General features: G+C 40.8%; 1 protein-coding gene across 3 annotated transcripts in view; it reads right to left on the bottom strand.

Moving 5' to 3' along the window:
- EMB1030 (Alanyl-tRNA synthetase, class IIc) overlaps positions 1 to 8,953 on the bottom strand; it is a 56,671-nt gene extending 47,718 nt beyond the window's left edge. Inside the window, exons 1-3 of one of the 3 annotated variants that reach the window (XM_087663406.1) lie at positions 8,829 to 8,953; positions 8,545 to 8,675; positions 8,259 to 8,455 (exon numbers count right to left, since the gene is read on the bottom strand). In XM_087663406.1, the coding sequence (XP_087519532.1) occupies positions 8,259 to 8,442 (184 nt within the window). In that variant the 5' untranslated portion in view covers positions 8,443 to 8,455; positions 8,545 to 8,675; positions 8,829 to 8,953. Of the gene's footprint in view, positions 1 to 8,258; positions 8,456 to 8,544; positions 8,676 to 8,805 lie in introns of all 3 variants that reach the window. The other 2 variants (XM_087663404.1, XM_087663405.1) reach the window with 2 other exon arrangements.
- Positions 8,954 to 13,024: the final 4,071 nt, after the last annotated feature.

Below are 13,024 nucleotides of genomic sequence, written 5' to 3'. Positions count from 1 at the left end.
AATCATTGGAGGGTACCATTACTTCCTTCTTTGCAAGTATTTATTAGGAGGGGATTTTTGAGGATTCCTTAGCTAAGGACAATGGATTTCAAGGACTAGGAGAGGGGGAAAATCTGTCGGTTCTAGGTTGTTCACTTCGCCAAGCTTGACGCTACCAAAACTTTAACATTGGCTTAAAGTAGGAAATGAAAATGATTCAAGTCCCTCTTGATATGTTTGTAGCTCCAAAAGAAAAGGAGCACGGTATTTTGGTCAGGTTAGTCTATCACATAACTAAATGAGCTGTGGGTAGTCAGTGTGTAGGCTGCCGGTGATGTGATGGGGGTGGTCAGCTGCAATGGGATTGGTGTTGAGTCAAATTCAACAAAACATGACAGACAACAGATGTCCAGATTGTTAGGCCTGAGGCATGGAGCAAATTTGTCAATATGCAAGTGGTGAGCGAGCACGGAGTAGATTTTATAAATGTAAGCATGAGTAGGCTGATTTGCTTGGGCTAGACAAGTTGCATGATAGGGTAGGGAATCTTGTGCAAGTGATGTGATTGGAGTTGGCAAGTGATCCAAGGCAGTAGAGTCAATCTCAAAGCTATCATATGGAGATTGGCATCAAACGAAGCAGCCCCACCCAACTATTTTGTAAAGAAATGCTCATCTACATGTAACAACACAATCGTACAACAAAGCACAAGCTGACAAGGAATATGGTTAGGATTAAGGTAATTCAGAGACAATGAATACTGAAGATGAGCAATGAATGAACGAATATAAATGATACAATGCATCCAATACACTATGCAAAGTGAATATTGAGTACTGACCCCTGCACTCCCGTGGGCCGTGTCTCTATTAGAGTTATCGTGTTCCTCCATCGTTTTGGTGTGAACGCTCTCTTATCCACTAGCACTTTTTACCTTCTAGTTGCAAAAAGGGTTCTTCCCCTGTCTGAACACTCATCAATATGGGTTTGGTACTTTAGTACCTTAGGGATTGTACTTTCATCATCATTCTCACATAGTGGATGTGACCTTCCAACAACTCTCCTCTCTTGTTGTTCATTTGTTCACTACAAGTGTACACGTGTCGAGTGTACACGTGTATGTGTGTGCGCACACATGCTGTTGAATCCTAACCTACCAATGGTATCAAAGCCATACCTCTTTTCAACTACCACCACTCAACTCGTGAGGCACTTCTACCACTATCACCACTAAGCCTCATGCTCACTACTCTCTTCTACACCCATTGTTGCTCCATGTTCATCCGACTTAAACAATTTGCTTCAATTCTCCCCCTCAATCCACAAGGTTCCTTCCGCCTTCTTTGTAGGTTCTATGTGTATAGAGTCGATCATTGGACTGATAATGCAAAACCTTTTATTGAGGACATTGGTATCTCCCATGGTTGTATTGTTATCCAGGCTTCATGGTGGAATGTTTTGAATTTGACATGGCCTCTCAAAATTTCATAATCCTTTCTTCTTACTCATTTGATCGGCTCTTGGTAGAAGATCCCCCTCTTTATAGTTTGGCATTCTCCTAATCTTTGAAAGGAGCCTAATTCATTACAAGAGGAAGTGCTAGCCACTTCTAGGTTGTTACATTGGCCTGACAAAAACTTGCAATGAGAGAAATTTATTCAAATGGCTAGGTTAGGGTTGTAGATTTACATTGATGCTATCATTTCGTCTTTATTCTTTTTTTCGCATTCCGACGGTCTAGAGGCTACTTTCAGATTTATCGGGCAAGATCTCATGTGACAATTGTATCTTTTGTATTGTATGTGATGTGACCCTAATCCATCTTTTCATCACCTACCTCATCATGAAACAAATATGAAGCTTTATTTCCTGCGTGTGGACCTTGGTGTTACAAAACCTTGACAAGACTTTGGTAGAACATTAAGAGTAATAGAAATAAGTTGATTATCTAGAACCACTTTATCAACATTTAATAGCTGCTCTCAAAGGTCTTTGATGCTAGTGAGATAACCATTCATATTACCTCTATCCATGCTAATATCTTCTAGTTGCTTACACAATGGTCCATGGAAAAGGCTTGTTCTATTGCCATGGTAGCTTTGTGATTGAGACAGCTTTATTCTTCTTGCAACAAAAGAGACACAAGCTAGTCGAAAGTATGGGTTTACGAGTGACAATATGGTTGCAAGACCTTGATAAGACTATGGTAGAGCATTAAGAGTAATAGAAATAAGTTAATTATATGGGACCGCTTCATCAATATGTAATCACTGCTCTCAAAGGTCTTTGATGCTAGTGAGATAAGCATCCATATTATCTCTGTCTATACTAACCTCTTCCGTTCGTCATTGCGCACTTGATAAGAGGAAGCAAGCTATTCCCATGCTTGCTTGGTTGTCTAGCATGATTTGATGTAGAGAATGATGCCCCTCTTCACTGATAAGGCAATTAAGGCATGTGCTTGGGCATCTTAACCGTCCATTAGACTTGCTCTTGAGTGGGGCCTAGTGTACAAGATGAGGATGGATTAGGATTATGAGGGCAACCTCTCATCAAGGATGCGGAAGGTGGTGGCGGTGTATTATGAGTTGACAACCTTTGCTTGGTGCTGATTACAATATTCTATAGTTTCTTTGTGGCAACTACATGTCACATCATGTAAACCCACAAAGGATAAATGGTGCCTTCGAGCTTATCATCAGCACCAAGCATGCCCAATAAATCATCATTATTATTGGTCATTGAAGGAATTCAGTAAGATAATATGCTAAGTAAATGAAGAGAGAGAATCTGAACCCACACTTCTCCTAGGGTGCTCTGAGGGGTGCATAACCTCTATCCAACTTGGTAGCTACTGTGCCTTGCAAAAAAAATGCAGGTCCAATGAATGTGACCCAAGTATATATAGAATCTAGCATGCTCTGTTGAGCTAAAACATGCTTTTCAGCTAATTAGCATTCTTAAAACAACCCCAAAACACACTTAATTAATGAAAACCCTAAAAAGGGGAGCGGTCTAAGAGAGCTTCAGTGGTCCCTCCAAAACCCTAATTCTTTGAGGCACCCTTCAACATCTATAAATAGACAAGCTGCTCCCATTCAGCCTCATTCCCAAAGTTTCACACCCTTGAGTGTAGACTTCAACCATCTAGAATAAGTTGCAAGTTACCCCGTCTCTGAAAAGGAATAGACAACCTATCTCCAATAAGAATCTGACCATGAGAAGGCCCCAAATGAATAACACCTGCTAAAGAAGGAGTCATGTGCCTAGAGGCACCACCGTCAGCAATCCACTCCCGAGTAAATGGGGCAATCAACGCAGCATTAGAAGCCGGCATAGTCGAATCCTCAACCACCTCCACATGGAGGAAAGAAGCTGATGAGGGAGCAGCCACCGCTCCGAAATCCTTTGAAGATTTGTCTTCCTTCTCCTTCTTTTGGTCCTTGCCCTTCTTCAAAGAGGATTGACCAACCAAAGCTTCAAACTTCGAAGCATTGGTTCCTTTCAGTTGCTCCTCTTGGCCCAAGACCATAGGAACCAACTCTTCCCACCGAAGAGTCTCAAACCGCCCTGAACCAATCAAGGCAAAATAAAAATCACTAAAGCGAGGCGGTAACTATTAAAGGAGAGTTATCGCCATGTCTTTAGAAGTGATCACCTTCCTTGCGTTTTGAACCTGCATCTGAAGCTACCTTAGCTTGTTGATATGCTCCCGCATGGATGATAACTTGTTGACACTCATAGTCCTCATTTGCACTTCCAAAGAAACACGCTTCATGACGGTCATCCGATTATACATCTAATCCAACTCCAGCCATATCTCCCTAGCCACCGTCAAATGCTCTATGTGAGAGATAACAGTTATAGTACATGAGAGAAATAAAAACAAGCGAATGCGTGCATTGAGTTTATCCCAATGTGCCTGAGCATTTACCAACTCCGCCTTCTCACTGGAAGATAGTCTAGACTTGTCTCGCGAAGAAGGACGGTTGATAGCCTCTGTAACAAGCTTCACCAAATAATAGGACTCGAATATAGCAAGCATCATAACCCACCAAATACGGTAGTTCTCACCATCGAGCTTTTGATCTGAAGGAAGAGCCAGTAGGACGGGGGCACCTTCCAGTCCATGATCGCTTGAAACTCTATTTTGGCCTCAGAAGACATCTTTACCTACAATGCCTACACAAAACACAAAAAGCAACCCCCTCTGACTGTGAAAATACAGCCTGCTAGAGCTGGGATTCGCTCGTCTCGTTCCTTCTTCACCCATCGGAGGCAATGAAAAGGTAAAATCTGCACTTGAAGGCCAAAAACACAACCTTCTTCCTTCTCTAACAGCAAAAAACAGTAGCAGCTTTGGCAAATCTTCTCTTTTCTCGCACACCCACGCTCGCCTCAGCCTTGTTCTAATGCACAACCCACCTACCCACACTTGAATGATGAAAAAGCAGCCTTGTGTCGTGTTGAAAACTCCTCTTCAAATAGATCCACCCTAGGTCAGTCCTTCAATGCTCTGATACCATGTCAAAGTGAAGCAATGCGGAAGCAAATGACCATGATAAAGAGTGAACAGAGAGAGAAAGAGAGTGAAACTGAGAAAATCTACAGTGAAGAAAGCTGTATAAGGATGCAGAATTATACACGGGTGCAGAGAAAATATCTGCCTATGTCTCCACCTTGAGGATCTCGATCTCCGTCAGCCTTGAGAGCAATCTCCGTCACCAACAGGCTGAAATCTGTTAGATACAATGTCTAAGACTGCTGGAAACTCAGCCTTATAAAGGCTGAAAATAATGCCTAAAAAATACCTGAAAAAATCAAGTTAGCTGCATTAAATGCAGCCATGTCTGACTGCGGTTGGACAGTCCAACTGCTGCCACGTGGCATTGCTGACGTGGCATAGGGAATGACTCTCAACAGCCGCATGGTGGTCACATGAAGGCGAAGAGACAAAATGGTGTCATATAGTGTCACATATGAAGAGAAGGAAGATACAACAGACGCGTTGCTACTTCATGTGATGGATACCCTAGTCATGCTTGGCGGAGCACAAGACCACGTGCATGTCTACATTATCTTGGTTTGCTCGAGACCTACTGACACCTAGAGTGGACAGTTCTTCTTGGCTTTAGTAATACTCCTAGCCAAAAGGGGTAAGTGCGTGGGTGGAGAGAGAGCATACTAATGCTCTTTTGTTACTGGTGGATTTGGTGTGTGTCATCAAGTTCACATCTTCTCACAATCCAAACCTTAGACTAGTGTGTCTAGCGCCAAGTTCATGCTGGGATGAGTGACCTGATGTGTTTGTATGGTCTCGCATGAGACAACCCGAAGGGCAAGCTGATGCTCTAATGGAGGAATCTTGGTATCACGGTGAGCTATCCAAGGAGCTTGTGTGGCAATAGGAGGTTCACATGGCTAGCTCAACTACTTTGCTTTTAGAAGGGCTTATGGCATTTGGACTTCTTCTTCAAGGTGCTTTCTTAACGAGGCACATCCAGTGTAGTACACGTTGTTGGAGTATCCATAGTGTCAAAAAAAATGATAAAGAGACCAGAGACACAATAGGGTTTGAAGGGAGAAACACTAAGTGTGCACAGCAAACACTGAGAGAGAAGAGAAACTCAAAAACACAAGAAGAACATGATGATGATACACTAAATCATGCTATGAGAAGAAAAGTTAATACAACAAAGTCGAAGCTCAAAAGATAACTGCACTATCCTATCTAAATCAGTCGGCAACACCTGTGGAAATCTGCACAATGAAGGGAGCAAAACGCAATCCTCCAAACAGTGGGCTATCAAAGAAATCACTAGAAGGTGAAAGACAGCAATCAAGGGAGCAAACTACAACCCTCTGATACCATCGAAGACGAAGAGGATGATCACTAGCCATTGAGGGAGTGAACCGCAGTCATCAAACGCCAAGGAGTGAGCCAAGATGCAAAACACAAATGCCTATGCCCAAAATGTTAAAAACGACAACTGTAGAAAGCTTACGTCTGTATAGGAAATGTCACCAAATAGTAGACAATGCCTGATGATGACAAATGCAAACAAAAGTAACCTCTTCTGTGCAAGATGCAAGGTAGATCCAGTCACCAGAAGATAGAGACTAATAACATGTAGACTAATGCCAGGTAGAGGAAACCCTAAATGCAAGCAGACTGTGGCCATTTGGTGGAGAAGAGAACTATGTAGAACAAATCCCAAGTGGGCGATGCTATCAGCAACCTCTAGGAATTGACATCAATCAAAGGGAAGGTGTCTAGGCCATAGTAACATGGAACGGGGAACGGGAATGGAGATGGGGATGGGGGATGGCTAAAAGCAAGGAATGGGGACAGGGGGTGGGACGCGGGAGGGAATGGAATACATAAATAGCATTTGAAAATGTATGCATGTGATGTGGTGGATGGATGTGTGGGCATAGTAATAGGGGATGCCCATTTTGTAGTTTCCCGTCCCAGTCCCATCCCCATGTTAGAGTCCCCCTCTCATGGTATCAAGGGATGGCAATTTATTATTCTTGTCCCCGTGGGCCCGTCCCTAATCCCATCCCTATCCCCAAATCCAGTCCCATGTTACTATGTATGTGGGTAAATGTATACTACCAAAGAACATACAAAAAAACCACCCCCTAAAAGACACCCACTCCCAAAAAAATTAAAAATTTTTAAAAATTAAAAACGTCCCCTGACGTGACAAGGGGACAGCGGCCGGGATGGGGGGGACGACTGTTGGGGACGAGACACGGAACATCCCTGTCCCATTTTGGCGTCCCCATTCGGCCCATCCGTTCGGGACGACGTTTCCACGTTCTAGGGCCTCGAGACGACCCTTCCCTGTTACTATGCTCTAGGTAGCCAAACGCAGGCAAACGTAGATAGTGACACTGCCTAAATAGAGAAAACGCTGATGCCTATGTGTGAATATTGACGCTAGACAGAGGGGAGCTCCAAAACACAAAACCTAATTATGAAATAGGGCACCTGAAGCAGAGAAGAGGAAAGATGAAGGCAACCACGAGCCACGAACCACAATGTCCTCCTGAAGGGGTGTGAGGGCAATGAAAGGGGTTGGTGAGAGAAGGGAAGGGTCTCTAATGATGAAGAAAGAGAGGTGAAGAATGACTAAAGAGTGGTAAGAATGAATGAAGTAACTACCTATTTATATACATAGGATGTCTAGGGTAGCACATCACTATGTCGGCGCCCCCTAACAAGGTGGCCAAAATGTGGACACCAACTCCTTTTGGGACTGTCAGTGCGAAAGCTTTAATGAAATGTGTAAACTGAAGAAGTGGTTTCTCAACATGGTGCGTCTTGGGTATTCTTGTTTATTGCTTGCTCACTTGTACTCTGAGAGAATGTTAGAAGTGATCATATCACAAGTTCACAAGCTCCTATGGCCTAATTTATGAGCACTCTTTTATTATTTATTTGGTAATTGGCCAACCTATTTCATGGTATGACAACTCCTTTATTTTTGTCTATAAAAAGAGGGAGTGTGGCCACAGTCCATGATTACACTTGTACTTACAAATTCTTGGTGTAGAGAGAGGGAGCTTGTGAAGTGTGTGAGCCGGTGCTCAACCATTGTACTCTTGTCATAGTGGATTCCTATTCCCAGTTACATCTTGCATATTTGTCTCTTTCATCAATCTTATGTCTTTCATTATTCCACTATGTGTTTTGCTCTCCTAACAATAACATTTTCATTTCCTACTTTAAGCCTATGTTAAAGCTTTGGTAACTTCAAACCCCAGTTCTTTTTTATGTGAAGTTCTTCAAATGCTTGGATACCTAAGGTACCAAATGAAATGATTGACAAATGAAAGCATGCCTTTCACTATCAGCTAGTGGTGCATCAACCAATCCGTTGTTTTTTGCTAAGGGATCCTCTAAAATCCCACCTAGTACATACTTGCAAATAAGGAACTGATGGTACCCTCTTATTTTTGTTTCGAAGATTCCTCATGCATATTTAATTGCCTCTAAAACTCTAGAAAGGAGTCCCAATATATCACCAAGTCCATTTCAGCAAAAGATATCAATTCACCCAACCTCTAGAGCTTTTGAACAAAACACCTTGAATAGCTGGATTAACGATGCTTAAACAAAGAAGTGTATACATGGGCTAATATGCGAAGCTCAATGAAGGACATAACTCTCTCTTCTTTCCATTTTCAGAGATAAGACACACACTAGAGAGTTCAACTCTTAGCTTATTGTTGAATGAAGAGAGAGAGGGAGGGAAGCTTTCCAGCATTACCTCCGTAATTTGGTCGAGCTCGAAATTGCTTTTGAAGGAAGGAGGCATTGTCCTGCCAACAATTCAGCTGTGATGGCAGTGCATAGAAGTGGTGTGCCTTAGAATTCAGCTTCAAAGTGTGAACCATGTCGGGAACTTTGATCCCGTCCCGGATCAAAAACACAGGAAAGTTGATGCCAACCATGTCAAAAGCTACCCTGAGAATTGGAGAACAAAGGCATAAGCACAGTGTACAAACTGCACTTTAAAGGTCAGTATAATAACCAAGAAAATAAGAGGCATTTACAGATTATCGTACACAGTTGTCTCTGCTGTAACTGCCCTATATCTGGCTGCGGGAACTCATTTGCCTGATGTAGAATAGAATTGAACAGCAAAACCTCGAGAATACCCACAGAAGTGTCTGCATACCAGAATCTGCAAGTGAGAGGTGGAGGTGTCGTGAGTAAATTGCAATCAATCAATCAATCTCTCTCTCTCTCTCTCTCTCTCTCTCACAACTGTTAGATAAACACACACACACACACACACACACACACGCACGCACAGAGAAACAGAGAGAGCTGTAACTGTGATCGAGTAAGGAGCCATCCTCGCTCATGTTCCTCGTATGGGGGGATAAGAAAAGAAGCATGTTTTGGCAATTTTAGTGGTCATAAAAGGTCCATGTTTGTGAAAGTAGTAGTGAATCAATTGAAGTACTATAAGAGAAGCTAGCCTCAAAATATCTATCAATTAACACCGAATAAGATAATCCACTTCTTGTTGAAGCAAATGCTCAAACCATTATTGGTGTGCAACAAACTGTATCAATAGGAATATGGGAGAGAAGTTGATACATGTCTCACGAAAATCCGCATTGGATGCTAACATAGCATCTACTAATGTTCTTCTAAAGTTGTGTTGGCCTTTCCATAGCTAAATCCCCAAAGCCAATGAATACCACCTACTAGTTTAATGTTATTCTCAAATATAGCGAAGCTGTTGATAATACATACTATGGAGGGCATGGTATTCTTCGAAGTGGTATTTGAGAAAAGAGAGAGAGTACAAAGAGCGTTTGCTCAAGGAGTATACTTTTGGGGTCTAGACCTTGTTTGCATTATGCCATGCCAAAAGGTCAAGTTGGGTCGTGACTACATCAAGAAAGAGTGCCTAGGGTGCACGTAAGCATAAGCAATACAACCAAAGACTCTAAAATGCAATATATTGGGCTTTCTACTCCTAAATAGTTCTTTAGGGGTCATATCACAAACTACGCATGTGGAAGTTTTATTCATAATATATACAATGGTACGAGTAGCCTCAAACCAAAAGTACTTTGGCATATTCTTTTCAACCATCGAGGTTCATGTAATTTTTGTAATATATCTATTGTTTCTTTGTGTAACCCCATTTCGCTATAAGGTATACATGTATATAAACTATCATTCTTTAAAGACCTATTTCTATTTCAAAGATTGTAGATCTATCTACATATCTATGGAACATGCTCCCAAGTATTTCCAAAGGACTTGGAAAGCCATTATACATACTTCCTTTATCTAGCCCATTTCAAAACAAGGTCTACATGCTTTAGGACATAAGGGTTGAGAAACATGATACATTTGTTATTAATGTCCATATATCAGAGAGCTTAAATTTAGTCTTACTTGGAGCGAAATTTGTACATATCTAATTCAATTGTGACCTATAGGGCCATTTTTATAAGGAGCTCCCTAACTCAAAAGAAGAGCATGATGAAGCTAAATCATAGTCCAACAACGACAGTTGGTCTAATCTTGCCAAGGGTTCCAAACACATGAAAATTAGCATAGAAAGAAATGATGTTAGCAAAACCAATGGAGAGGGAGGTTAGTCCCCCAAAAGGCATGATGGGTGGAGTGAAACAAAATATGGAAATCCCAATAAGTAACTAGAACAAGGCATCCTTGATTTGGAATTTCTAAAGCAAAACTTCAATACCTAAAGGCATTAATAGGAAGATTAAGTAAGGTAATTTTTGGAAATGTTCAGTTCAAGGTAACTTTGATGTGGTCAATCAAGGAGCTCAAAATGCATTCTCCAAGTGGAAATAGCTTCCCCCATAGATATAACATTTGTTGTCAAGGATGGTGAATCCAAATACACTACCTTAGTCAAGGTGATTTGGAATCCAATGAATCAATTTTGAGCTCAACATGTTTAGATTCTAATTACACAAATTGGCTAGGAAGATGGCACTCTTAACCTAGCGATTTCAATGGGCCAATGCCCCTTATTTCATTGGTTGAAACATTGCACTTTGTCACTTTTATAGATGATACCAAAAGAAAGGTTTGGGCTTATCTTTATTGGATGCATTTGAAAAGTTCTTCATATTTGCAAAGAATCGATTAACCAAGAAGCTTAAATGCTTAAGGATTGATAATGGTGAAGTGTACACTTGGCCTTTATGAACTCTTGTACAAGCTATAGCATCAAGATAAGAATCTTACTCAAAATGGTGTGGGTGAGACAATGAATGGGACCATTTAGGAAAGGGTCCATAGTATACTCTCTAATATTGGTCTTACTAATAGATTTTGGGTTGAGGTTGTAAAGACAACAGTGCATTTGATCAACATGTCTTCTAGTAAGCCATCGGATCATAGAATACTAGAGGAGTTATTGTCTAGCAAGAGACCTAGTTATAGTCCACTTGTGTATTTTAGTTGTGAAGTATTTATGCATATACCTAGGGATAAGTAGAGTAAGGCTCGATCTTAAGTCAAAAAATTGCATTTTTCTTGGCTATGGAGAGTTGAGTGAAACAGGCTATCACTTGTGAGATCCTAAATCAAAGAAGGTAGTATATAGCCATGATATAATCTTTAATGAGGATAAGATGCATAAGTAGTTTATCAAAATGATTAAAAACCGCAAAATGATATTTTAGAGCAACCAAAGACCAAATTTACGACCTATTCCAGATGATACAAGGCTTAGATGGTCTATTAATGCTAAGGTGGGAGTGCGATGGGATGGCGAACAACCGCACATTTTATAGTATAAACATGTGGGATAGTCAAAGGCTTTTGTTGAGACAGTTTTACACAAGTATATGAGGGTTTGTAAACTACAAAATAGATACATTCCATCTCTAGACTATGTCATGGTCATGGACCATGGTGAGCCTTTTTGTTATACTAATGCTATGACTAGGGATGGCAATCATAAGTGGAAGAGAGACACGTGGTTAGAGATGGATTCTTTGGAAAAGAATGCTCATGGGAGTTAGTTTCTGTGAGGGCAAACATACACTACCGTGTAAAGGCTATCTCCATCTGATGCATTGCTTAAGTACAAGGTAAGATTGGTGGCCAAAGGATTTAAATAGGACAAGGGGATTGACTTTGATGAGGTCTTCTCATCAGTGGAGTCAAGATTACCACCCTTTGTATTGTTCTTGATTTGGTTGCTAGAGAGGATATGGAGTTGGTGCACATGGACATTAAGACCGCTTTCTTGCATGGGGACTTGCATGAGATATTTACATGTAGGAGCTTAAGGGGCTATAAAATACCTCAATCTAATATTGGATACAAAAGTTATAGCCAAAATACTAAACTTTTGTCAAGCTGCCATAATTGTCCCCATGGCTTTTGTACTATGCTTTGTACCCACTCAAAATGGATAGAATGGCTTTCAAAGTGAATGCTTGAGTGATATTCTCACTCTCACCTGTGTAACATATACATTCGAGAGGAAGAAAATGGAAGAGGATGTTGATACCTCGTCTCTTGAAAATCTTCAATGTTGCTCAATCTCTCTAAGCATACAATGCCTCTTTCAAGATCCAAAGGCAAGCTATTTTGTTCCAATCCCAACCATTAATGGGTTGCCTAAATCAATTCCAAAATGGCCTATTGTAGCTCCAAATTGAGCATTAGTGACTTAAGCACCCACTTGACTTAGATCTAGATCCCAATGATGAGAATAGTACCTTAATCAATGTGCGAGTAATAAGAATCAATGTCAAATAAGTATCAATAGTACCTCAATGAATGTGTGGGCAGTAAGCATCAATGTTGAATAAGGTCAAATCCTTGACCTTTGCAACAAAGCTTCACTCATCACACTCCTCACTCCGAGCACAAGCTCTCACAAACATTGAATGCTAATCTGATACTAGTTGAGAAGGAAGCAATGGTGGGATGCGAGGTAGAAGCTACAAGTGCAAGAGGGTTGAGAGAGAGAGAGAGAGAGAGAGAGAGAGAGAGAGGAATATAAGAGAATTATGTGTGCACAAAATGAGTGGTACCTTTATTGTTTGTCGTCTTCACATATATATGATTGTATAGTATGCATGTGTGCAAGGGATATATACCCACCTATTGGTCATTGGCTTTTGCCCCAACACTCTCTACTGAGAGGATTATGAAATTTCTTTTTGCTAGAAAGGGGGTTATAAAATTTCTTTTCGCTCGAAAGCAAGTTGTTGACAACCCCTTCCCAACGAATAAGAAGAATTTCAAAGCTCTCTTTCATCATCATCATCATCTCTCTCTCTCTCTCTCTCTCTCTCTCTCTCTCTCTCTCTCTCTCTCTCTCTCTCTCTCTCTCTCTCTCCACACACACACACACACACACACACACACACACATTAACTAATTAAGTAATGTTAATAAACTAATTAACAACTTATTATTATTTAATTAACTTATTACCATTAACATTAAGACCAAAATTAATTCTACGATCAACATTATCACTAATACTAACATTACCATTATAACAATATTAAT

Source organism: Lygodium microphyllum, chromosome 22 (assembly GCF_053477565.2).
Source record: "Lygodium microphyllum isolate KBCC chromosome 22, Lygodium_microphyllum_v1.1.10, whole genome shotgun sequence".
Taxonomy (NCBI): domain Eukaryota; kingdom Viridiplantae; phylum Streptophyta; class Polypodiopsida; order Schizaeales; family Lygodiaceae; genus Lygodium; species Lygodium microphyllum.
This window is presented reverse-complemented; position numbering and strand designations above follow the sequence as displayed.